Source organism: Zalophus californianus, chromosome 6 (assembly GCF_009762305.2).
Source record: "Zalophus californianus isolate mZalCal1 chromosome 6, mZalCal1.pri.v2, whole genome shotgun sequence".
Classification (NCBI taxonomy): domain Eukaryota; kingdom Metazoa; phylum Chordata; class Mammalia; order Carnivora; family Otariidae; genus Zalophus; species Zalophus californianus.
This window is the reverse complement of record NC_045600.1, coordinates 103,664,005-103,689,322: the sequence shown is the minus strand read 5'-3', so window position 1 is coordinate 103,689,322 and position 25,318 is coordinate 103,664,005. Positions and strand designations below refer to the sequence as shown.

Here is a 25,318-nt window from a genome sequence, read left to right as displayed (position 1 = left end):
ATCCCTGCCCTCCCCTCCCTCTCCTCCCTCTCTCCCTAGCCCCTGCCCTTGCCCCTGCCCTTTTGCCTCCCTTTCCCTCCTCCTTTGCCTTCCTTCCCTCCCCATTTTCCAAGTCGGGGTGGGGGAGCTTGCAGTCAAAAAGCCACTTTCACCCCTACACTGAGTAGCCAGCCTGCCTACCCCTAGAGTCTTTATTCTGTTATTCCTCATGTAGGTTTCTTGACTGTTTGACTGCCTCAGAGGACAAGGTCAAAGCCAAAGTCACCGAGATGTAGAGTGTCAGTATTAACACAGGGTGGGGAGTGGAGGGGGGTTAAACTAGGTAATGAGGTCAAAGTGTGGTCTACCCTCCTCCCAGAACATTTAAACTCCCAGCATTTGGCACTGGTGAATGTGTGGGGGAAAAAAATGACTGGAGAGGGGAAGGAGGGAGCATAAAAAGGTGAGGTCACGTGTCTTCTGGAGAAGACCTTGGAATGCTGAGTTGCTGTGGGGAACATTTCAATGATTTCTCGCAGAGTCTGCTCTGCCTGAACCTGGTATGGAGAGCTGGGCAGTCTCTGGCAATGACGGTTACTCAGAGAAGGTTCTAGCACCCAGACCAGGAAGCAGGCAGGGCCCTGAACCCCTGGCCTGGATCCTCATCTGTCCCACTTCCTCAGTGAGCACGCTGGGCATTCTCCCCGCCCGGTACAGAATAGGCCTGCAGGTTCTAACAGGCATCCAGCTGGGCCTCCCAAGTCTCCCACACAGAAGAGGAAAAACGTAGGTTTTTTTGTTTTGTTTTGTTTTGTTTTCTCCTGGAAAAGCCTGCTCCCTGAGGAAGCCTCCAAAGCGTAGGTAGCCGCAGCGGTCTTGGCCCGGCCTGCCTCCTGCGTGTGGTCAGGACTCCTGCCCTAACCAGGAGGTGGGGAACCATGAGGCGCCACTTCCAAATAACACACACACCCCTTCAGAAAGTCTTCCTCGGGTCAGTTCTGAGCTAAAGAGGGACCAGGGGCCCTGACCTTCATCAGATGACCCCCCCAACATTCAGACCACCCTCCCCTTCCTTCTATGGTGCTGCTTCTCCCCAGCTTCCAGCTCCTGAGTCCTTCCAGAGGAAGGACTGTCATTTATACCCAAAGCACCAGGGCTTGAGGACCAGGCGGGCTTGCCCGGAGAGAGGAAGGCAGGGAAGTTCACTCTGGATGCTGCTGCGTTTTAAGAACGCGTCCCTGGTCCTTTGTCACCACCGGAGGTCTCAGTCCCCCATGTCCACTCTGTGACACTGGCCCCTGAGCTGCCCGCAGTATTACCCGGATGCCTCATCTGAGGATAAGCCTCGATCATAGGGAAGACCTCAGCTTAGCAAGCTTTGGTGGGGAGAGCTCAGAAGAGGTGGAATATGAAAGGCTATGATTTGATTTGGGGGCAGGTGCAATTAAACTCCTGGCCAAGGCAGGACTGCTCGGGGGCTGCAGCTGTTTTTCTGGTGGTCTCCAGGATCACAGAGAGTGGCCGTCTCTCCGGGTTAGCTGTGAGGATGAACTCCCCCATTACTCATGAATGTCTGTGTGCTGAGCTTCCAAGTGCTCTGCCCAGCTATGTGGCAATGATCTGGTTTCTTCTTGCTCTGAAATCCAGAACTGTATTTCAATAGCGAAGTCCTCAGACAAAACCCCTGAAGAGGTTTGAGGTCTCCTGTAGCTTGGTTCCAAGGCAAAGCCTTCTTTGTTCCTTTCCGGCGTCGTTTCGGGAAATGGGCTGGCAGTCCACTTGGGGCTTATGCACAGGTTTGGTTCTGCATGTCTTCATCTAATTGCTAATTCCCGGGAGGTTAATCTTGGGACTCTTAACTCCTGTGGGGTCCATAGCAGGTTTTGGGGGTTCTGCGGACCTCCTGAAATTAATTGTACATGAAATTTTGTGTGTCCAAGCCTATGGACATTTTTATGGGGAAGAGGTCTGTAAGTACTCATTAGATATTCTAAGGTGTCTGAACAACAGCCCCCCTCGCTCCTTGCGATTGAGAAGGAGGAGACGCGAAGATTTCCCAAGTTTGCTGGAGGTACTGGTAAATGTGGAGAGACATTTCTTAGCGGGCACTGATCTTCCACTTCATGCAGGGGACTGTCCTTGCCTTACATATAAAACAAGGTGATAGTGCTCGCTTCAGCAGCACATATACTAAAATTGGAATGATACAGAGAAGATTAGCATGGCCCCTGCGCAAGGATGACACGCAAATTCGTGAAGCGTTCCATATTTTTGCACAAACAATGAATCATGGAACTCTACATCAAAAACTAATGATGTAATGTATGGTGATTAACATAACAATAAAAACTATTAAATAAATAAATAAACTATTTGAAACTTAAAAAAAAAAAGGTGATAGGCTGCAGGTGGTGCACAGAGACCTCACCGTTTCCCTTCCAGCAAGGGAGGATAGTAATAACACCTCAACCTAAACGAATCATGGAGGAACCCTACAGGCCTATTTTACTGAGACATGGAGATACTACCCAGATTGAAAAAGGCTTCAGAGTGCTCTAGGGACCAGGAAAATAGCGAGGGGTGTCAGGGGACTGATATTTTATTAAAAAGCCTTGTAGAACCATCTGACACTTTAAACCATGCACAAGTGTAACTAGATACAATTACCATTTTGAAAATTAAAAACCAAATTCATTAAAAGCACCGAGGCAAAGAAAGGAACCAGAACAACAACAGAAAACCATGGGATTAAACTAACTTTTCAAAAGCAGCAAAATTCTCTTTTTGCTTTTAAAAATCACGTTGCCTTGAGTAGGAAATGCTCGGTTGCTGTGAAGGGTGCAGGTTGCTGGTCAGTTAGGTTTTGCTGCAAATCAGCTCCCTAGAGAGAAAGGGGCCGTGAGAGCCTTCCTCTTCTGACTGTACCCTGTGGGCCCCGCATCGTGGTGGCATCAAGAGAAGCCAGGAGAGGTGCTTGGGATGTGAAGAGTCCCTCTCCCTGGATATGTCCCCTGAGACACCCCGAGTCTCAGGGTCTCTGCGTCCTTCTGGAGATGAAGAGGGAGATGTCAGGCAGGGTACCAAGCATGCAACTCTGTAACATTTCTTTTTCCAAAATATGTTTGGATGTAGGAACAGGGGACTTCTTTTTTTTTTTTTTTTTAGAGATTTTATTTATTTATTTGAGAGAGAGAGAGAATGAGAGATAGAAAGCACGAGAGGGAAGAGGGTCAAAGGGAGAAGCAGACTCCCTGCTGAGCAGGAAGCCCGATGTGGGACTCGATCCCGGGACTCCAGGATCATGACCTGAGCCGAAGGCAGTCGCTTAACCAACTGAGCCACCCAGGCGCCCGGAACAGGGGACTTTTATGCGTGAAGGGTGTGCAGTGGGAGGTGGTAGGTGACTTTCATGATACTCCTGGCAGAACCTCTCCTACACCTTCTCTGCCCCCCTGGAATTCTAACTCGGGGGAGGGTGGCAGCTTCCTCAAAGAAAAACTTTCCTTTTGAGGGGAGTTTTCTCCTCTTTACGGACTGATGTGAACGGCTCTCCAGGGTGTGTTGTTCGATGGGAAAAAGCAAGAGGCCTACCAGTGTTTCCAGTATGCTGACATCTGTGTTGCAGAAATGGGGAGAAAGAATGTGATTACATATGCGCGTGTAGTCACTGTGAAAATGTTCCCAGCAGCTCATAAAACTGGCTTTCTCTCTCCTGGAAGCAGGGAGATCAGGTGGGAGGAAGAGCTTTCATTGTGTACCCTTTGGGAGCTTTTGGGTTTTGAGCCTTGTGAATTTCTTTTACGTTTTCAGGGAATAAAATTTGGCTTCTCTAGGATCTGGGAGGCTTCTAATGAAGAAGCCCCCTCCGTGGTCCGTGAGCCCCTGCACCCACTCATGGCCCCGCGCCTCCCCCTGGCGGCTCTGGGAAGCGGCCGACCTGACACAGACTCTGACAACGTCCGTCTGGGCATCTGCCTCCTTTCCGACTGCACCCATTTCAAAATCCAATCTGTAGCGTTTTCTCTCACTTGCTTAAGCTCCGTTGTACTTACTTTGCTTTGTTTTGTTCTTTGCAGGATCCAAGTGGAGCTATTTTGGTAAGTAGAGATCTTAAACACTTAAAAAAAAAAAGATTTATTTACATTAGAGAGAGTGAGCGCGGGGGGCGGTGGAGGGGCAGAGAGAGAGAGAGAGAGAGAGAGAGAGAATCTCAAGCAGGCTCCGTGCCGAGCACGTGCCCGACATGGGGCTCCATCTCATGACCCTGAGATCATGACTTGAGCCAAAATCAGGAGTTGGATGCCTAACCCACTGTGCCACCCAGGCGCCCCTTAAATACTTTTTGGAGGAGATGGCTGTGTTTAATGAAAAAGCCAGAAATGCCATGATCTGTGGAGGTTATTGTGGGGGTTGAGAAGAGGGACTCTGGTATCATTAAGAGAGCACAAAGGCTTCTCTAAAGAACCGTTCCACACGGGCTGCGTGCCGTACTTTCCCCAAGTGCAGGAGCCTGCTCTGTGCACTCAAACTGTGAATCCTAGCATTCCAGTTTCCAGATTCCTGCAAGGATGTCTGCCAGACCTCCCAGGTGAATGTGCCTCGGTTACCTCCAGGCTGCAAGGGCCTTGGGTGGGAGAGAGACCTTCTCCTCCGTGGGGCATTTATTCTACAATAAATAAAGCATAAAGGGCTCCTTTCTGGAAGTTTGGCTCAGACCCCAGAATTTAAGCTGTCCGCGTGTCTAGAATTAACGTCTTGTTGCCATGTTCATAAGCATGCGGAGTGCAGAGGTGGTGATGGCCCGTCCTTACTGAGAGAGGGATGCCTGCCCCGTGCGTGAGGAGGGAGAGGGATGTGAAGTATGCAGCGGGGTTTCCGGGGGATTGGGTCAAGAATGACATTAGCCATCTCTGGCAGGCCTGCAAGATAAGCAGCTTGAAATCAGCTCAGCCGGTGCGTGAAATGGACTGGAAATTTGGCCATCAGCTGGGGCGGGAACCGGAGGCAGAGTGCCAGGTCCACAGACGAGTGCGAGAATGTTAATAATGTCTTGGGAGGGACAGTCAGGAGCACTGGGCAAGATAGATTGTTCTGGAAAGAGGAGACTGGAACTGGCCTCCCTGGCACGGGAGGAGGGGTGACAGGCAGAGGATTTGATCACCACAGCGGAAGCAGAATCCACAGCAAGGTCTGACTTATATTTGCAAAAGCTAGCCTTTAGCTGTTTGTTAGCCCGGGAGGCATAGAAAAGTCACTGAGTTAATTCGCCAACCCCCTATAGGCCAAGGTCTCCTCGGCTCCGGCGTTGCATGGCTCCATCATTATGTACTTCCTTGTGCAGGACATGCTGCTAAGTGGGTGGGTAATTAGAAGGGGAGGCTGTGCTCTGTAGCTAGGAGTACTTACAGCTCCCAATTCAAAGCTGAATAGAGAATGGCAGATAATGAATAAATGGTTCAGTGCTCTGAGGGTTCCGAGGAAAGAGAATGCTAGGGCTGGATGGTCAAGGAAGGTGCCCTGGAGGGGGAGGGCTTTCACCTGGACCTTTGAGGATGGAGAGGATTCAGTGGGGGTAGGAAGGACGTGCTGTTGGCTGAGATGATGATGGCGTCACATGAGCGGAGGCAAGAGACAACAAGATGGTATCGGTGGGGGGGGGCAACATCTACAGAAAGAGTTCCAGGGGAGTGATTGACTCTTAAGGTCAGAAACAGAGGTTGGATCGAACAGGGGAGACATGGAGGGGCAGGCTGGACCCTTCTCATTTTGTCCCAGAGATGGAGGGGCAGGGCGGGGAGTAATCTGTGTTTTAGGGAGAGTCACGTGGTGGTGGGGGCTGGAGGGGGAAGGATGGTGGGGGGCAGGAAGGTGTCTGGCCTTTGCAGAATTCCTATTTGAGGTCTTCACATCCAGCTTGGGGATAGCAGTCAGAGGGAAGGAGAGGCCAGGCAAATGACTCGACCCAGGAAGACTGAGCGGGGTCTGGGCCTCAGGGCTCCTCGGGAGGGAGGCTCGCCGTGTGGCGGGTGACGGGAGCAGCGCAGAAGCATTTCTTCTGGACCGGCAGCTCTGGTCGGCCCTCCCTCCCCCTTGCCCTGCACCCCCCCCCCCCAGCAGTGCTCTGCTGAGGAAGCAGAGGGCAGAGTCTAATGGTGCGTGACATGTATGGGCTGAGCGCAGAGACAAATCTGGCTTTTGATGAGTGCACGGAGTGCACATGATTTGGGGTCAGCCGTCGGTGGGGGCCGGTGAAGGAGGACGGATGCAGGCTGGCCAGGGAGGCGGACAGGTCCAGGCCGGCAAGCTGGCACCCGGGGAAACAGAGGGCCTGGCATGGGTGCTACGGGGGAAATGGTTTCCAAGCCATGAGGGCCGCACTGAATGAGGCAAGTCCAACCAAATGCCACGTGTTGGTTTTCCCAGGGTGCAGACCTCAGCTACTTTGCACGTAGATGCTGCTGAGTCATCCTGTCCAGGGGCCTCCCGCGGCCTGGAACACGGGGTAGGACTTCTAGAAGCACATGGAAAGAGAACCCTATTCCCATTCCCCCTCCACAAAGTCACCAGGCTGACCTCCCTGCTGGCCCGCCTGGAGACAGGAGGACCATCTGATGGCCAAGCTGGGGCCCGCCCTGCCCCTGGGCACCCCTCCGGGGCGGCTGAAGCAGCAGCTGGAGGTGTGCTGGGTTTAGAATTGCTGAGCAGGCCCTCCCCACCGGAAATCAGTCCCAGATCAATCCTGCTGAGCCCCAGCAGCTCTGCCAACTCTGGGGGGGGGCAGTTGCAAGTCAGGTTGCCCTGTGAGGGAATGATCAACTCCAGCTTGCTGAAGTGAATCTCTGCCGTTAGAAGTCAAGGTAGCAGGGGCCCTCGTGCAGTGGGGGTGGTGGGAAGGAGGTGCGAGGTGGGGGCTGGTCATGTTTAGTTCCTTGGTATGGGGGCTGTGTTCAGATGTTGAGGAGTCCTCAAGCCGTTCACTGATGATGCACTGTTCTGTATGAGTATTATATGCAATAAAAGAGTTAACAAATTCCAGCTGGCTGGGAGAGTCATCCTTACCCTGGAAGTTTTTTGGCCCTTTCCCACAAAAACCAAAAAAAAAAAAAAAAAAAACCCCTTAGGATGTTCAAAACAACAGAGCAACCAAAAAGAATGACTGTGTTGGAACCAAGGACCTAAGAGCACGTCATGTGAGCAGAGAGTGGGCCCCGCGTTCCAGCCCCGAGCACACTTGACATTGCTTTGGTGCTCCCCAGATGTGAGCTCGCTCAGACACAGAAACCACTGTCTGCTAGAGATCTGGGAGGAATCAGATAAGCCTTCCAAAGGAGATGGGATGTAAGCTCTTGGAGGGGGTGGGCGTCCCACCTCTCCTGGAGTCCAGGGCCCTCCGGGCCAGCCCCTCCATCCTGGTGCAGGGAACTCTGGTGTGATGGTGGCTTGGCCTGGGGATGCAGGAGAGTAGCCTGCAGCCCCTCACCGACCCTCCTGCCCAGCTTCTCTGCGGTGGCTGGAAGGCCCTGGGCTCTGGCAAGACTCCCTGGGATCCAGGCACTGCCCCTGCATTCCTCGGGCTGCTCTTTCTCCTTCGTCCCAGACCAGAGATTCCCTGGCTTAAAGGATTTCCTTTGAGAATCAGGAAAGGATCCTCCACAGGGCCAAAACTCTGGTTCTCTAGGCTCCTACCTCCACCCACCTTCGGTCCCGAATCTGCTGGAATATTAGGTTGCCGCAAACTTTCCCTGGCACGTGACGTCCTTCCCAGACCCTTCCCAAACCCTTCCCAAGAATGAGATGCAAAACGTGGAGGGAGGCTGGGGGAAAATCTCTCTACTTTCTATTCTGTAGTTGGGATAAAGGCGCCGTGTGGCCTCACACTCAAATGCAGCCTGGAGAGCAGACTCAGAGCTCAAGGGCCAACTTAAGACTGCAGTGAGGGAACACGTGCAATTAAAAGGCTGATTTAATTACGAATGGGTCTTGTCTTTACCCAAGGTAGAGAGGCTCAGCCAACTCCAAACACCCCCATCACCTCTCCCCCAGTCCAGCTGCCGTCCTGAGGATGAATGGGAAGAGGCACAAAGCACTCTTGAGGAGAGAGGGGAGAAAAGCCTAGAACATGTTTTTCATACCAGGGAGCTGAATCCCTCTCCCTGTGCGTTGGGGATTTCTCTTGAGGCCAGCAATCCAACCCACTATCATTTCTGCAATCTGTGCTGTAGTTCCAGTTACTTCTAATTGAAGTTGTGACATCCAGGGTCTGTTAGGATGTGGTATGGTCCACCCACTCAGAATTATTTCTCAGCTCTTCTGAGTTGCAGAATTGAGGTTTGTGTGTTCTGGGGGCATCTCGGCCTGCATTTCAGTGTTTGCAGCCGGGTTTCCCAGCTGGGTGAAACAATAAGGAAGCTAGGGTTAGTTCCTAGAGGCAGGTGTAGCGGCAGGGGAGTGGGGGGAGGCAGAAGTGGAGAGTGTGCAGAGCCCAGAACCAGGCGGACCTCCACGAATATCTGTGAGGCCACTTTCTGGCTGAATGGCCTTAGGAGAGTAACTTAACTTCTCCCCTCTGAACTTCAGTGTTTCCAACTACCAAATGGGTGTAAGAGCATCTACCTCCGTGGTTCTCAGAATACGGGCCTCGGATCAGCAGCGTCAGGGTCCCCTGGGACTCAGGATGCCCTAGAAGTGAAACAGGTGGAAGGAGGCTGGGAAGAAAAGCCCAATCCCTTCACTCCCGTTCTTTAGCAGTCACAAAGGCACCCTGTTTCCTCTTGTCAGAAATGCAAATTCTTGGGCCCATCCCAGATCTAACTACAAATCAAAAGCTCTGGGGCTGCCGCTCCCCCCCCCCCCCCAGCCTACCAGGGGGTTCTGATGTTCCTGGCTGAGAAGCACTGGCCCGCTTCAGGGAGGATTAAGTAAGACAATGTAGGCACAGAGCAAGCCCCTAATACAGCTAGTCACCGTTTTCTTTCCCTCCACCTCCCAGGGTGGGATTATATTAGCTAATATGTGGGAAAATGCCTTGTAAACTCTGTAGCACCAAACAATGTGAGCTCTGTTAGAAGGGGCTGGCTTCTTCATGCTTTGCTGAATTACCTGAGTTTTTAATAGCAAGGAGGTTACTGAACAAATAGGACATTTCCTTTGTGAGAAAGAAAGGGATTAAGCAAAAAAAACACAGACTGCTCTTGGGGCCAGAATGTTCTTTCTAGCCATGTCCTTCAGGGCAGGGTGGGATCAGACCTTATCTTCCTCGTGCTTGCCAGACCTCTAGGGACCAGTTCCCGAGGCATCCTCAGCCTCCCCGCTCAGGCCCTGGGGAGCCTCAAGGCTGATCCTTGATTTAGGGTGCCAGGGTGGAGGCCTGAACGTGGGAAGAAATCTGAGGCTGGGCTGTTAGGATTCGGAGCTAAGCAAGCCGAGCCCCAGGCAGGAACCCTCACCCGCCTGAGGCAGAGACAAGCCTTGGGACTGCAGGCTGAGAGCGGGCTGACCAGAGCTAGGAGCGGGTCCTGTCAGGCCTCCGGCTGTGCTCCGACTTGCCCCTTCTGCTATGTGCCCCAGGCATCCAGGTGAGAGCAGAGCACAGCCCCTCCAGGAGCTGGTGAAAGCCCTTGGCAGCCCATCCCCAGCACGTAGAGAGACGAGCCCTGGGGTAAACTAGCTCCAGGAAGGAAGATTTAAGCCTGACTTCAGAGCAGGTGTGTGAAGGAGGCTCCCGGCAGGGACTGGAAAGTCTGGTTTTCCATGACGAAGAGAACGGATCAGAGATTGTTCCAGCAATCTGCTGGGAGGGAGCGAGGGCCCTCTTTCCTGCTCTGCTGCCATCCTCCTGTGCAGGGGCCACCACAGGGGTGAGGGGGGCAGGCACCACTGTGGAGCCCAGAAGCACAGCCAGACTTCCAGGGGCCACACCATGTGGCCAAGCGCCTGCCTTGGACAAAGACCATAATTCATTGATTCTCAGATACACATTTTTTCCTACATTTTAGCGTCTCTGAAATAGGGCTATATCATCAATGGTGTCTGGAAGCAATGAAATAGGGTAGTTGATCCACGAGGGCTCGCTGAGAAGCACCCTGTCCCACGCCAAGAACACAAGGAAAGGAGCTGAAATGATTAATTTCCACCATGAAATAGTGAAAACAGTGGGAGCAAAGAGGTCTAAGACTAATGGCCAGTACGGACAGTGTCCAACACAGTACATAGCAACGATGGGGAACCATATTTGATTTTCAACTATAATTTTTTCCAATTTTCAGTTCATGTATACTTTTTGGTAGTGTTCGATAGTATTACAAGTATTTATAAACAAAGTAAATTGGGCACTCTATGTGTGTGTGTTTTAACAAAAATTTTCTTTAAGGACCAAGCAAGCTCCCCAATTCCCTGACAAGCATTGGATTTTATGCCAACCAGGAAGAAAGAAATACAAGTACAGCACCTCCTTCTGTTTGTAAAGGTTGACTCAGAGCGGGTCTAGCTCTGCACAGTTTATTTAGCTCATCTTAACTTTTTAAACGATGTTGCAATCATTAACTTGTGACCAGATCAGCTCTGTGACTTCTGGGTGAACTGGATGAGACGTGTCCGGATCTCGGAAGGACACCTGCACAGTCAGGGCAAAGGGTTCATGCAGCCCCCACCTCGTGGGACAGGTGGCTCGGGAAAGGCTCCTTGGCTATGATGAAAGGGAGACTTACCTAAAGCGGGCAGCACTGACATCGGCCAATGGTGCTCAGTGCCGTGGTACAGCGACCCCTCCCTGGTGCTCCGTCTTCGGGGAAGTATGTGTGTGGAGTGGAGAAGGGAGGAAATGTGACTGAAGGTTGTAGAACAAAGATGTTTGGTAGCAAGTCTGAGGCAGTCATGCAAATGACTGTGTTTGCCTTTTAGTTTTGGCCACCAGGAAGCCCAGGGGTAAACTGATTAACTGTCTATTGTCCTATGACCTGCAAATCTAAAGAATCTTCCTCATATTGCCCTTCCAGTTTCTAGATTATTTTTCCTGCTCCTGAGCCAAAATGTTGTAATAGATTTCTGGAATTTTTAGCTAGAAGGGACCTTAGAAGAGTGATACTCTCATTTTCCACCACTCTTTTATTCCACCCCCCTCCATGGATACCATTGTTTCAAAGATTTGTTTTAACGAATTAGTCTGTTAGTGAAATAGTTAATTGTCCCCATTTGTTATTATTCAAAGACAGACATAGAAGCCAATCAAAGTTTTCAGTTAGCCTAAGATAATTGGCTTGCACTCATTCCACCGTATTGAGTGACTACCGAGGGCCGAGGATTGGACTAGATGCTGGAGAAATGGTGACTGGGGCATGGCGTCCTCCGTTGCGGGACTGTGAATCCCGGAGGACACCGTGAATTAGACAGGGCCTTCCAGTACAGAGAGAAGCAGCATGGACGAGACCTCACCTGGTGTCTAGGGGGAAGGACTAGAGAACGCTTCCGGGAGAAGGGACTATCTAAGTTGAGACCTGGAGGACACATAAAAGCTAGCCAGGCAAAGGGCAAGGGGTAGAAGGGCACCGGGGGCCGAGGGACAAATTGTGCCGTGACCACCTAGGCTGGGTCGTTCCGGGGACTAGCAAGGAACTCGATGTGAGGGGCTGGGGCTGGGGAGACGGGCCGGGGCCAGAGCGCAAGGAGCTTGTGAGCCAGCTGAGCGGGTGGGGTCTCATTCTGGAGGCAGCTGGGGACTGCTGGAACATTCCAAGTCGAAACCTGAGGTGATCAGGTAAGCATTTTAGAAGGATCACCACGGCTGCAAAGTGGAGAGTGAAAAGAGTGTGAAACGCTAGAGAAAGGGAATTCAAAGGGATGTGGGAGAGGGGCTTGGGGGGGGCGGAACCAACAGAGGGGTAATAGGGGTCTTGACCTGTTGGTAATTCAGCTGGAAATGTTGACACCTAATAGAAATGTAGACACAGTGCAGCCTGATTGTGGATGAGTGTCTGTCTCTGTTCAGACTGGCATTCAGACTGCCCTATTGCCTAGGAGGGACCCCGGGATGTGGGAGGGTTGGGGTGCGGACACTGATATAGCCAAATCCCACCCCCATTTACGAATGAGGCAAGGGAAACTCAGTTCCACAGTGATCCAAACACAGCATGGGGTGCCGAGCCAGGACCAGCAACTTGGGTCTCCTGATTCCCATCCCATGTGCTTTCCTGGTCGTTCGGTGGATGCTCATTATAAAAATTATAAAATAAGCAGGTGTTGCATGCCCTACACTGCACATCATGACATTGTGTAAATGCCATGGAGGAAAGGCAGTGATTTTTTTTTTTTTCAATTTGAGAGAGAGAATGAGAGAGAGAGAGAGAGAGCACGCACACATGAGACGGGGGAGGGTCAGAGGGAGAAGCAGACTCCCTGCTGAGTCGGGAGCCCGATGAGGGACTCGATCCCGGGACTCCAGGATCATGACCTGAGCAGAAGGCAGTCGCTTAACCAACTGAGCCACCCAGGCGCCCCAAGGCAGTGATTTTTTTTTTTAAAGTAAATAATCAAATTTGCCAGGAACAGATTATGCCAAATTAACTTGTTTTTCTTCCCCTCCTCAGGACAAAAGGCTTAGTGGTTGGAGGAAAACACAATAGACTTAATACCTTTTGGCATAGATAAACATTTGATCCGGTTCCTTGTGCTACACTCATGGGAAATGGAGATCAAAGCCCCGTGTGGTTGCTAGGGGGGAAAAATCAATAGAATCCAGCCATTGTTACTGTTGGCAACACGTGGCTGTCACTTGTGTCAGGGTTCCTCTAGGGGCCATCCTGAACCAATTTCCTTCTCAGGTTCTCAGGAAGAGGATGGGCAGCCAGAGAAGGGTGGTGATGGGGGCCAGAAGGGACCGCAGTGGGAGGGAGAACAGGAAGCAGAGGAAGAACCTGGCTGAAGAAGCGGGTCAGACAAGTGGATCAAAGCAGTGGCCGGGCGGCACCCGGGCGGCAGAGCAGAAGGAGCTTCTGGGGCGCGCGTGTCGTGTGAGTGCGGCTGCCGCAGGACCAGGGCCAGCCTGCAAAGACCGAAAGGACGGGGAAAGCCGGCTTGCGTGCTCTATCCCTCTGGTTCCTGGGGAAGGAGGGCGCGCGCACATACACACACACACACACACACACACACACACACACACACACACACAAGCACAGGCGCACGCCCACATCCACATTCACGTGTGTAGCTATGTTCTTAGGTGCGTCTACACTCACACACACTCACACTCCCATCCCCTAGCCAGGGAACTGGAGTGTGCCTCTCAGCCGGCTTCTGACTTACGGCATGTGCCTCACAGCTTGGAGAGGCACTCAGGTGAGATCTTAAAGTGACTCCTCGGTGCTTCCTTCTGGCAGCTCCCCAAGGGTCTCCCTGGCTCCTGACAAACCTTTTGGTGTGATGCTTCAACTTGTGCGCCAGCAAGGATGATGTTGGGAATGTGCCACCTTTTGGTGTGATGCTTCAACTTGTGCACCAGCAAGGATGACGTTGGGAATGTGCCATCAGTGAGTGAGACTGAGTGTGCAAGTCACACTGAGTGTGCAAAGCTGCTTGGTCAGAAAACTTGTTACACCTTGGAGAAAAATGAAGTGTAGGAACCTGACATTCTCCGCACGTAACTGCCCCACGAAGCATAGATACTTCTACTAACAGCCAAGCGCTTACTTCCGGGAGATTAACTTGTCCAGTTATCACTGGAGAAGTTCTTCCCTCAATGGCGTTTTTTTTGTTTTGTTTTTTTTAGCATAAGCCTGCTGCAGGCAGTGCTCCAGGGCCTCTGCAGGGCACGGGGTAAGCAAGGAGCCATTCCAGCCTCAAGGAGAGTCATCCAGAAAGAGGATGTAGCCCGCCCCACCCCACCCCCGCCGGCGGGGGGGGGTGCTGCTCAGGCAGATGCACTGACCCCAGCCCAGGGAAGATGCTCAGGAAACATTTGTTGAATGAACGAAGGAATGAATGGTTTATTTCTCTGTTTATTTTTGGCTCTGGGAGTCAGGGAAGGCACCAGAGAGAGGGTAACACTTGATCTGGGATGATAGGGTTTCAGAGGTGAAAGCAGGCTGAAATGCAATGCCACATCACCGTGCATATCTCATTCGAAGTAAAAGGAGACCCAGAGGGAACCCTGGATTTGTTTTCCGGTGAGGTGAAGGGGAGAACTTGCTCTAAAAGTTTGGCAAACAGCCCACAAGAGAAAAAGGAAGCATTGAGATAATTTAGCTCAGGAGGGCCTGGGGCCCAGCATGTCTTGGGAGCCTGTCACTTCTGGACAGTGATCTTATGCCACCACGTTCATTCCTCACAATGGGAATGGGAGGTGCAGGCTGCCACTTTCATTGTGTGAGTGAAGCTCGGGGACTCTGGGCAATGTGCCCGAGGTCACACAGCTTGGTGCATGGCCAGATGGCTCCAGAGCCCTTGACAATCCTTTTGTACTTCACGCTTCTCGGGAAAGGAGATAGGAGGAAGTAGCCTGGATGAAGTTCCTCAGGTGTGAGAGACCCATGAAAAAACCAGTTTTCTCACTAAAAAAGGAAAACTGAGGGAGTAGCTTTGCATAACAGCAAGACAGCGATAGGTCAGCTATCAGAAAGCACTTCCTTCTTGTGAAAGCTGGTAAGTGAAGAATTGAGTCACCATCGGGTCCATGGTTCGAGGCCAGTCATCCTTCACTTTAGTTCAGCTTCCCCCCGGGGTGACTGCAGAAAGTTCGAGTCTTTTATCAGATCTCTTTTTTTCATTATTTCCAGACTCCCCAGGGAATACTGATCAGGTCACAGATGTCCTCCATCACTGTTCTTCCCCTCTAGCTCTGGACAGGCAGCCAGGGCTTCCCCGTGGCTGTAACCGCAGCTGCTGCCTGGGCTCCGTGCCCACTAAAGCGCACTGGGAGCCACCTCGGTGGCCGGGGTCAGAGGCCCGCCTTGCTGCTTACGGGCACAGTGACTTTGGGCTTATCATCCAACCCCTGTGGCCCTGTCACCTCCTCTATTAAATGAGAGTATGCTGCCCATATCATAGGGCCCTTATGCAGATTAAATTAATTACTACACATTAAGCATATAGAATGAGGGTTGGCAAACTCTGCCCCATGGGCCAAATGCAGCCCACCACCCGTTGTTGTTGTTTTTTTTTTTTTTTTAGATTTTATTTATTTGACAAAAAGAGAGAGCGAGCACAAGCAGGGGGAATGGCAGGCAGAGGGAGAGGGAGAAGCAGACTCTCTACAGAGCAGGGAGCCCGATGCGGGACTTGATCCCAGGACCCTGGGATCATGACCTGAGCCGAAGGCAGCCGCTTAACTGACTGAGCCCCCCAGGTGCCCCCACCACCTGTTTTTGTAGATAACATTTTCTGGGCACGCAGCTGTACTCACCCATTTACACAGTGCCATGGAGGCTATGGTGAGGCTATGGTGAAATGAGGCAGGACTGGGTAGTAGTGACAGAAACTGTACAGCCCGCAAATCCTAAAATATTGGCGATTTGGCCGTCTGCCAGAAAATGTAGCCAAGCTCTGATATAGAATGATGCCTGGCACATAGTGAGCGCTCATTACATGGTAGCCAAAACAACAACAACAAAAAAACCTCATCGGGTCTTAGAATTTAACAAACAAACAAACAGTTCAGGCCCTGGGATGACACAAGGCAATTACAGTCTAAAAGAAAAATCCTAAACCAGATCTCTCTGTCCACAGTGCTCCCTGAGAGCAACGATCAACCCTTTCCCAAGGGTCCCTCACCAGCACATAGGCACCAGTCTTGCTCTTCTGGCCTGGAGTCCTCCTGACTATGTTCCCTCTTCCCTGTCTCCAGGCCTCTATTCCTCTTTCTGGCCCCAGGATGACTCACAATGAGAGCACCCAATCCTTGTAAGAAACACCTCCTCCACACTGTCTGATCTGGTCCGGACAAGGCAGTCACGATAGTCTAGTCCCAGCCTCCTCAGCCTCTGCACTACGAACATTCCGGGCAGGATAACTCTTTGTTGTGGGGGGCTGTCCTGTGCATTGCAGGATGTTTAGCCGCATCTCTGTCCTCTGCCCACTAGACGCCAGGAGCACCTGCCAACAAGGACTCCAAAATGTCCCTAGACATTGCCAAATGGCCCCTGGGGGTAAAATCACTCCCGTTGAGAATACTGACTTAAAGTTTGAAATAATCACAAGGGGGACAACATTCCTGTCCAGAACACCTAAGTTCACATTTAGAAAAAGAGTATTCTTTGCATGGAGGCAGACCTGTTAAAGATGCACCTAGTTTGTATCATTGGATCACTAAACAGAACGCTTAGCATCCCAGCCCGAAGCACCAGCATTTGGATGGCCTCAGCTGGGACTACGGTTTCGCAGAAACACTGGGTGGTGCCCTGCCTCATGCCCGGGTAGCTGAGAAGGCTGGTCCCAGCGCTCCATCCTACAAACATGGGGAGGGCCTCCCCATGAACACATTTCTGGTTCCTCCCCCTGAATCTGGAAGGTGCTTATGAACCCCATACCTGCCCCACCCCTTGTCCCAGGTCAGTTTTCCAGCTTCATCGGTTTGTACATCTGACTCGACCTCAAGTGACAGGGAGAAATGGCTGGTCGCTTTAAAAGAAGAGTTTATTCACCGATTCACTTATGCTTTTGACCTGTCCTTAAGGATTCCTTTGTGGGCTGGTCCTGGGATTAGAGAGACAAGCATGACGCAGGCCTTGCCTTCAACGAGTTGACAGCCAAGGGGCCAGCAGACATGCAAGCTGGCAATTACCGTGGAGCAAATTAAGAGCTGGGACACTGGGCACTGGTGCTGTGGACACCCAGGGAGCACAAAAGGCCTCAGTCTGGGGGCGAGAGTGGCTGTCAGGCCTGCCCGAGGAGCTGATTCTTGAAAGACAAAGGAGCAAAGCAGGGAGAGTGCGTGAATGTTTCTGTGCATGGGTGGGGTGCCGTTTAGCGCTGAGGATGGCTTTCCATGGGGGACCACAGAGGTCCAAAAAGCAGGTGAGAGCATGTGACGCAGTGAGAGAGAATCAGGTTGCAGCCCCCTCGTGTTGGAGGAGTGGTGTTGGGAGACTGTTCTCGCTGGGTCTCTGGTGTTTCAGCAAGTCTCTGGGCAGAGGGGCTGATGGCTCTGGTTCCAGACTATCATTTCAAGGATGTTTATGTAGCAAATCATTTTATAAACTAGAGACAGTGTCTCCCTCTAGGGCAGAGAGCAGATTTGTTTGCTATCCTGTAAGATAAAGACAGTGTCTCCCTGGGGCGGGGGGTACAGTTGGGCAGGTTTGCCCACTGCCCCTCTAGAAGATTGGGGTTTCCTAAAAGTGGAGTTGCTTGGCCGTGATGCTGAGTGGTTGGCATGTGCAAGTGTCACCTGGCCCTCATTGTGGCGCCCTGTGGAACCGGGGCTTGGGAAACAGGCACAAACGTCGCGATGCTCCTGCTGTGAGTATTAAACTGTCCTTGGTCTCAGACTCAGGAGTCTCGTGTCTTTGCAGTGAAGCTGTGGCAGCCTAACTTGTGAGTTTGGGTGAAATTTTAGCTGCCCCCCCCAAAACTGACCTCAGATTTTTGACAGGTGGCAGTGGGGAAAGCAAAAGCTGGAGAAGGGGGTGGGATCACGAGGGTCGTGAGGGCTGCACTAGAGACCTTGGGCTTAATCCTATAGCCTTGAGGAGCCACTGAAGACTGTTAGCAAAGTAATGTGCGGCTGCGGTGTGTGCATTAGTGTGGAGGGCGGGGGAGTGGGGGGTAAGCCTGGAGAAACAAGGCCAGGGAGGGGCACAGATATGCAGCTGCAGGACTGAACAAAGGCTGTGCCAATGGGGACACAGCAAGGCCAAGTTTGAAAGAAACTTCATGAGATCCTTGATAGCCCTTTTTCTGAGGCAGGAGTCAATCCAGATAACTCATTGCATGTTTTTGTCGTGTCTCTTTAGACCTTTCATGCCATGACATTCCTGAAGCATATAGACTGGGTATCTTCTAGAAGGTCCCTCAGTTTGGGTTTGTCCAAGAGTTTCTCATGAGATTCAGGTTGTAGGTTTTGGCTTGAATCCTGCAGAAGTAATGTGTCCCTGACTGTGCAATTCATCCAGAGGCACTCGATGTCATCGTTGGTGATAATTTTGATCACATGGTTAAGATAATGCCCGATAGCTTTCTCCATTTTAATGTTACCATTTTCCCCTTTTATAAATCATACATAATCTGTGGGAAGATCCTTTGAGCCTGGGTGTACAAAATATGAATATCGATTTTATACCAGATAACAGGATTGTATTAATTGTTAAACTTCCTGACTTGGATAGTTGTATTGTGATTATGGAAGGAAATGTCCTTGTTCTCAGGAGATAGACATCTAAGTATTTAAGTACAAGAGGGCTCGATGTCTGAAACTTTCTCTCAAAAGACAGCCCCGACTTACGAGGGCTCAACCTACCATTTTTCAATTTTAGGATGGTGTGAAAGTGATACACATTCAGTAGAAACTCTACTTGGAATTGTAAGTTTGGGTCTTTTCCTTGGCTAGCGATACCCAGTGTGATCCTCTCTGGTGACACTGAGTGGGGGCAGCGGCCCCAGCTCCCAGGCAGCCACCCCATCACGAGGATAAACAGCTGATACACTTACAACCATTCTGTACCCAGACAACCACTCTGTTTTTCACTTTCAGTGCGGTACTCAACAGTTTACATGAGATATTCAACAGGCTTTGTGTTAGATGATTTCGCCCAATTGTAGGCTAGTATCAGCATGCTTAAGGTAGGCTAGGCTAAGCTGTGATGTTTGGTAGGGTAGGTGCATTTTCGAATTACAGGATATTTTCAATTTACAATGGGTTTATTGGGACATAATCCCATCACAGGCTGAGGAAGAACTGTAATAACAATAACGTGTATATATCTATAGAGAGAGAGAGAGTAAGAAAGCAGGTGTGGCAAAATGTTAACAGCTAGTGATTTTAGGTGAAGAGTATATGCGAATGGTTTGTGCTATTCTTCTAAATTTTCTGTACATTTAAAATTTTTCAGAATAAAAAGTTTTTTAAAAAGACACGTAAAAGTAAAATCATTATTTCCCTGTGCCTAGCAGTGGGACCAAAGGAAAGGATGGGAAGAAGTAAATTGTGATTCTAGGTTTTGGTGCAGTGAGTGGTACCATCAGTTGAGACAGAGAACCTTGAAGGAAGTGAGAGAAGTTTTGGAAGGAGGACAGTCAGAGAGGAAAAGATGGCAAATTTGGTTATTCTTTTTTAATCGTTTGTCTGTCTTCTGCTCTCTCCAGCCCTGTCTGGTTTCAGGAAGCCATGGGCATCCAGTAGGGACGTCCAGTAGGCAGCTGGCCTGGAGCTCAGGAGGAAACTGGGCAGGGCAGAGGCGGTGTTGAAACCATAGGAGGTGAGAGGCTCAGCCCAGGGGCCTGTGCGAGAAAAAAGAAAGAGCCAAGGACAAAACCATGGGACAGCTGACATTAAGGGGCAGGGAGCTACCGATAGTGTGAGAGGAAAGGTTTCAGAAACGGGGTGGTGGGGGACACTGGGGCCAAGGGCTGCAAGAAAAACCAGGACTAAAGAGTCTATTTGAATTCAGTGGGATGGGGGCCTCACGTCAGAGTCACAGAGCAGCGAGTCTGAATGGGAAGTGAAGATGCAAAAGCCAGCAGCTTAGACAATTCTTGGAAGATGCTTGGCTGCAAAACAGAGGTGAGGGATCACAGTGAAAGCGAAAAGGGTAGGTACTGGTTCTACTAACAGACATCAAAAGTCCTTCAGCTCAGGTCATGATCCTGGAGTCCCAGGATCGAGTCCCGCATCGGGCTCCCTGCTCAGTGGGGAGTCTGCTTTTCCCTCTGACCCTCTCCCCTCACATGGTCTCTCTCACTCTCTCTCTCTCAAATAAATAAATAAAATCTTTAAAAAAAAATTCCACAGCTCAATACCTTACGGGGGTCATTTTCAGCTTGGATATCCAGCACTGTCCCTGACCTACTGTCTTAACCCCGAATGCAGTCACAGTTGGTCACCCCCAGCCTCACACTTTTAACAAAGATGAGTGGTGGTTGGTGGGGGGCGGGGTCATGAGCAGCCTTCTGTCAGCTAGAGGGGACAGCTGTACCGACAACTCACATTGTACTATGTGAAAGATGCCGGACACAAAAGCCATATATTGATTTGCTGACATGAAATGTACAGAGCAGACACATCCACTGGGGACAGAGAGTGGCTGAGTGGTTACCAGGGGTTGAGGGAAGGAGGGGAATGGGGACTGAGAATGGGGTTTCCCTGCGGGGTGGTGAAAATGTTGTGGAGCTAAAGAGTGATGATGGTTGCTCACCACTGTGAACATAGCAAATGTCACTAATGATAAATTTATATTATATACATTTTACCACAAGAAAACATTAATTAAAAATTAAAAAAGCAGGGCGCCTGGGTGGCTCAGTCGTTAAGTGTCTGCCTTCGGCTCAGGTCATGGTCCCAGGGTCCTGGGATCAGGCCCCACATCGGGCTCCCTGCTCCGCGGGAAGCCTGCTTCTCCCTCTCCCACTCCTTCTGCTAGTGTTCCCTCTCTCGCTGTGTCTCCCTCTATCAAATAAATAAATAAAATCTTTAACAAAAATTAAAAAAGCAGTCTTACCCTGGTGAAGGAGGGTAAAAGCCCCAGCTCCGACGTCAAGGCCTTTGATCTGAGGAGGGCTTTTCATCAGCTCCTCTCAACTTTGGCTGCACGTTAGAATCACCTGGGCAGCTTTTTGAAGCTTCCTGTGTATGGACCCCACCCAAGACCAATTAAGCAGATCTCAGGGGCTGGGGCCAGGGGCAAACTTTTAAGAGCCCTCAGAGATGCCAGAGTAGGTCCAGGGTTAAGGAATACGGCTCTAGGGTTCTCAGAGTGTGGTACCCAGACAGGCAGCATCAGCACACCTGGGAACTTGGTAGAAATGCAGATTCTGAGGCTCCACTCAAAACCTGCTGAATCAGAAGCTGTGGGGGCGGGGCCCGGCAATCTGTGTTTAACAAGCCCTCCAGGGGATTCTGATGCTCACTCATGTTTGACAACTGCTCTGAGGTTAGACTCAAGAAGAAATTACAGATAGCTTTCCTCAACCAGTGAGGGTTTACTGAGCATCTACCATAATTTTGGTTCTGTGACAGGTGTGCAAATATAGAGACCTACCTCAGCTCCCCTTAAACATCTACGAGGTGGGATTCTAGGAAAAGAAATTGTACATTAAAATGAGATGAGCCTTTTTATGGACAAATTGTATTCCATTGCATGTCTATGTAACATTTTGTTTATCTGTTCATGTGTTGATGAATAGACTTGGGGTATTTCCACCCTTTGGCAACTGGAAATAATGCTGCCAAGAACATTGGTGTCCAAGTATCTGTTTGAGTCCCTGGTTTCACTTCTTTTGAGTATACTCCTAGGAATAGAATTGCTGATCATATGGTAATTCTAACTTTTTAAGGAGCCACCACACTGTTTTCCATATCGGCTGCACCATTTCACATTCTCACTAGTGACGTATGCTTGGGGTGATGGAAACAGATCTGGAAATGGATACTGGTGATGGCTGCACAGTGGTGTGAATGTACTTAATGGCACAAATTCACTAAAAAATTGTTAAAATGGTAAACTTTATGTCATGTATATTTTGCCACACTAAAAAAAATTAAAAATGAGCCATAAAACCAGATTGAGAAAAGGAAGTTATGTTCCTAATAGTCAACATTGAATAATTACCGCAAACACCATTATTATGTTTCCAGAATTACACATCTACTAGTACATTTAACAGATGATGTCTGCAGACTTTTCTATTCAGAGATGCTTGAGCATGGAGAAAGAGTATTTTTTTTTAAAGATTATTTATTTATTTATTTGAGAGAGAGAGAGAGAGAATGAGAGATAGAGAGCACGAGAGGGAAGAGGGTCAGAGGGAGAAGCAGACTCCCCACTGAGCAGGGACCCCCCCCCCCCCGATGCGGGACTCGATCCCGGGACTCCAGGATCATGACCTGAGCCAAAGGCAGTCGCCTAACCAACTGAGCCACCCAGGCGCCCGAGAAAGAGTATTTTTAATATTCTTTTTAAGGAGGGTGGAGCAGGACATCTGGGCTTGACTGTGGACTTCACATTTTTACACCACAATTCGTTTGTGAATGAGTCAAGGAAGACCGAAGGGAAGAGCGTGGGCTGAGCACTGACCAGGGACCGGGGCTGGTTCTTGTTGCTCAAGAACCATTTGTTGGACACTTGAGTTTGCCAAGCTCTGGGGTAGAAGGCAGGGCCCTAAGAGCGAGAGAGGCAAGCTGAAAGCCAAGTGCAGTGTCCTCAGCTTCCAGGAACAGCGGCATCACCTGTGGGCTTGATGACAACCACTGGGCACTCCCCGGAGTGCCTGATTCAGGAGGCGTGGGGTGGGGCCAAGAATCTGCGTTTCTAACCAGTTCTTAGGTGACCATGATGGTGGTGGTGGTGGTGATGATAATACTTGCCCAGGGACTACACTTTGGGAATCGCTGGTCTACTGGGGTAGAAAGATATAGAATATTATTTTGATAAGCGTAGGTATTGCTAGGAAAAGAGAAATGCCAAGGGCTCTACAGGAGCACAGAGAAGTGGGAAACAGTCCCCTCTCCCTCACAACCCCAGCATTACTGTTTTTATCTGCTGGGGCAGGTTTTGATCTGACTCTGTGTGCCTCTAGATAGGGCAAGTGAAGGAGAAGGGCTGCTGAGGGCTAAGAGAGCTGAACTGCCGGCCAGTCTTAAAGTTCACCTCTCCTCCGCCCCCCGACCCCATGGCTAAACCGGAAATGATGCCCAAGCCCCAGTGTCAGCCCCTCCTCTCAAGCTGGCCCAAATACGAATTGCAATAACAAAGAGGAGAGTTTGACAGAAAGTATAGATGAAGTCACCTTCAGAAAACTTTCCCCTTTGTATTAACCTATAACATAAAATCCAAGGAAGCAGAACGCGCCTCCTTCGGCAATCCTGCTTTAAGCTTTGTAAATGACAAGTAACCTGGACTCTCTAGCCCTCGCTCACTGTCCTGTCTCTGACTCATTTGTAACGTTAACAAAGGAAAATGCCAGTTTGATTCCTTGGCCTCCACTTGTTTTATAAGAAAGTCATAAGACCTCATCCATCAATCATTAACCCAACACCGGCTAGCCTCCTTTCCTTCTGGGCAGGATCCTGGTCTTTATGACCATGCCTCTCCACTTGACCGGCAGGAAAACAGGTAGAATTGGCAGAATGTGGCCTCCTGCAGGGGGGCCAGAACCCAGCCAGCTGGACTCTGTGGGAACTCCATACTACCAATAGGCTGAACCCCCCCTCCCCGGCCCCCAACGTCTATGAGAAGCTGTATGTTTTTTAATCAACTTTGGAAGTAAACTGCAGGAGCTATGAAGTATATATTAAACATATTTTTTAAATGTGGCTTCCACATCCCAACAACATCCTGAGGATGTGTGGATTCAAGGTGGATTTAGAGGGGGCCCAAAGGCTGCCTTTCCCTCTGAATGGGGTCCTGTGGCTTAGCCATGTTTTGGGTGGCTCTAGGCACAGGCCCATGGCTAATGGCCCTCAGGGGGACCTTTCTAACAGACCGAGGAGTGTACATGAGCAGATGATGCCGCATGATTCTCAGCCTAGTAGTAGGATGATGCCCGGCTTGGGAAAGGGGAAGCCAGATGAATCCTAGGTTCTTTCTGAGTTTATACATCACATGCCTATAAAATATATAAGCTCTCTGCTGCAGCGAGGCCGCTGCACTTGCTGTGCCCTGTCCCTGGAATGCCATTTCGCTCATGGTTCGCTCAGTCCCATTCCTTAAATCTCAGTTTTACTGGCACCTCCTCTGAGAAGCCTTCCTGTAGCACCTGGTCCACAGTGATCCCTCCGTGTTCTCTAGCCTCTTCCTTGCTTATCTCCTTCATAGCACTGATTGCAGACTGGAATTTTTTTTATTTATGTATTGGTTTGCGTCTTTGCAATTTATTGTCTGTCTCTTCCACTGGAATGTAGGCTCCACGAGGACAGAGACCAGATCTGTTTTGTTCCCTAGCACATCTTCGGCGCCTAATACAGTGTCTGGCACATGGTAGGCGCATTTGTTGAAGAAATGAGTGAATTAACGTCCAAATTAAGCAGCATTCCAAGGAAGAGTATTTAGTCAACACTTGAATACGCATTTCATTAAATGTGTATTCAAATTTGATACTCAATCTGTGATCACTTCCATTTAAATATAAATGCCAGGACGTGGTCCATTTTTATTATATACTCAGATCCCCTTAGAAAACAAACTTTGGGGGACTGAGCAAAAGCTTTTATTGGACTGAAACTTTGACTATTGATCGAAGAAAAAGGTGTGTCAACATCCAGAATATGTCAACCTTGCCATGAGAGTTTTATCTGCTGGGGCAGGTTTTGATCTGACCTTGTGTTTTGGTAGCTGCTCCAAAGAGACATGGCCTGGAGCCCAGAGAGCTGTCTGCACAGAGATTCACATGGACACGGGCAGGAGGCTCCCTGGGAGAATATGACCACCAAGAGATGTCAGGGGCAGCAGTGGATCTGAGGGACTGGCTTAGCAAGGACCAAAAAGACAAACCTCAAAATAGGATAACCACGAATGCACTTTCCTGTGTGTGTCCAGACTCATCAGATATAGTCCAAGTTACAAACAATATTTTTATTAAAATGTGTATTATTCTTGAGCACATAAGATGTACAGTCAGTGAGAAAGAGTAACCAGTGAGAAACTAGCAGTTATTCTGTAGTTCTTGTCTTCTAAGGAGCTCTGGGTGCTTTTATTATTACAATGTATGTACTAGGTGTATAAGAAATTACTCAACCCATAAAGTTTTTTACCTACCCCATACCAGGTCTGCAAACAGGTTATAAAATAATAAAATGATCCCGCATTTACTTGCATAAATGGTTATTTGCCTGAGGCAGCAATAAGTCTGTACCTATATATGTACAGAGTAAACACACTCTGTTCACTCTGAAATCGGGGCACTTAGAGAGAAAGCTAGGAGCCATATTAACCAGTCACAATACATGTGCCTTATCTGGACCCTGATTCCAATAAACCATTCAGTGAGTTTATGAGACTACTGGGGAAACCAGAACACCATCACTGGATATTTGATGACATTAAGAAATTACTGCCAACAGTTCTTAGATGTGAAAATAGTATTGTGCTTATTTTTAAAGACCCCCTTATCTTTAGATAAGCATCCATAGATTTTCTTCAAAGTAATCCCGTGGAGGAGGGCAGACAAAACTAAACTAATTGTGGCTAGATAGATGGGTACA

General features: G+C 49.8%; 1 protein-coding gene and 1 non-coding gene across 8 annotated transcripts in view; both read left to right on the top strand.

The window, feature by feature from the left end:
• Positions 1-25,318, top strand: part of CA12 (carbonic anhydrase 12) — a 55,921-nt gene that overhangs the window by 1,900 nt on the left and 28,703 nt on the right. For 6 of the 7 annotated variants that reach the window (XM_027572127.1, XM_027572126.1, XM_027572131.1 and 3 more), the window contains exon 2: positions 4,056-4,076. The exons of the other annotated variant lie outside the window; for it this stretch is intronic. In XM_027572127.1, coding sequence (XP_027427928.1) covers positions 4,056-4,076 — 21 coding nt within the window. The remainder of the gene's footprint in view (positions 1-4,055; positions 4,077-25,318) is intronic. 7 annotated transcript variants of the gene reach the window in all.
• Positions 2,146-2,252, top strand: LOC113910592. Its single transcript, XR_003516105.1, has one exon. It is a non-coding gene; the product is annotated as a U6 spliceosomal RNA (small nuclear RNA).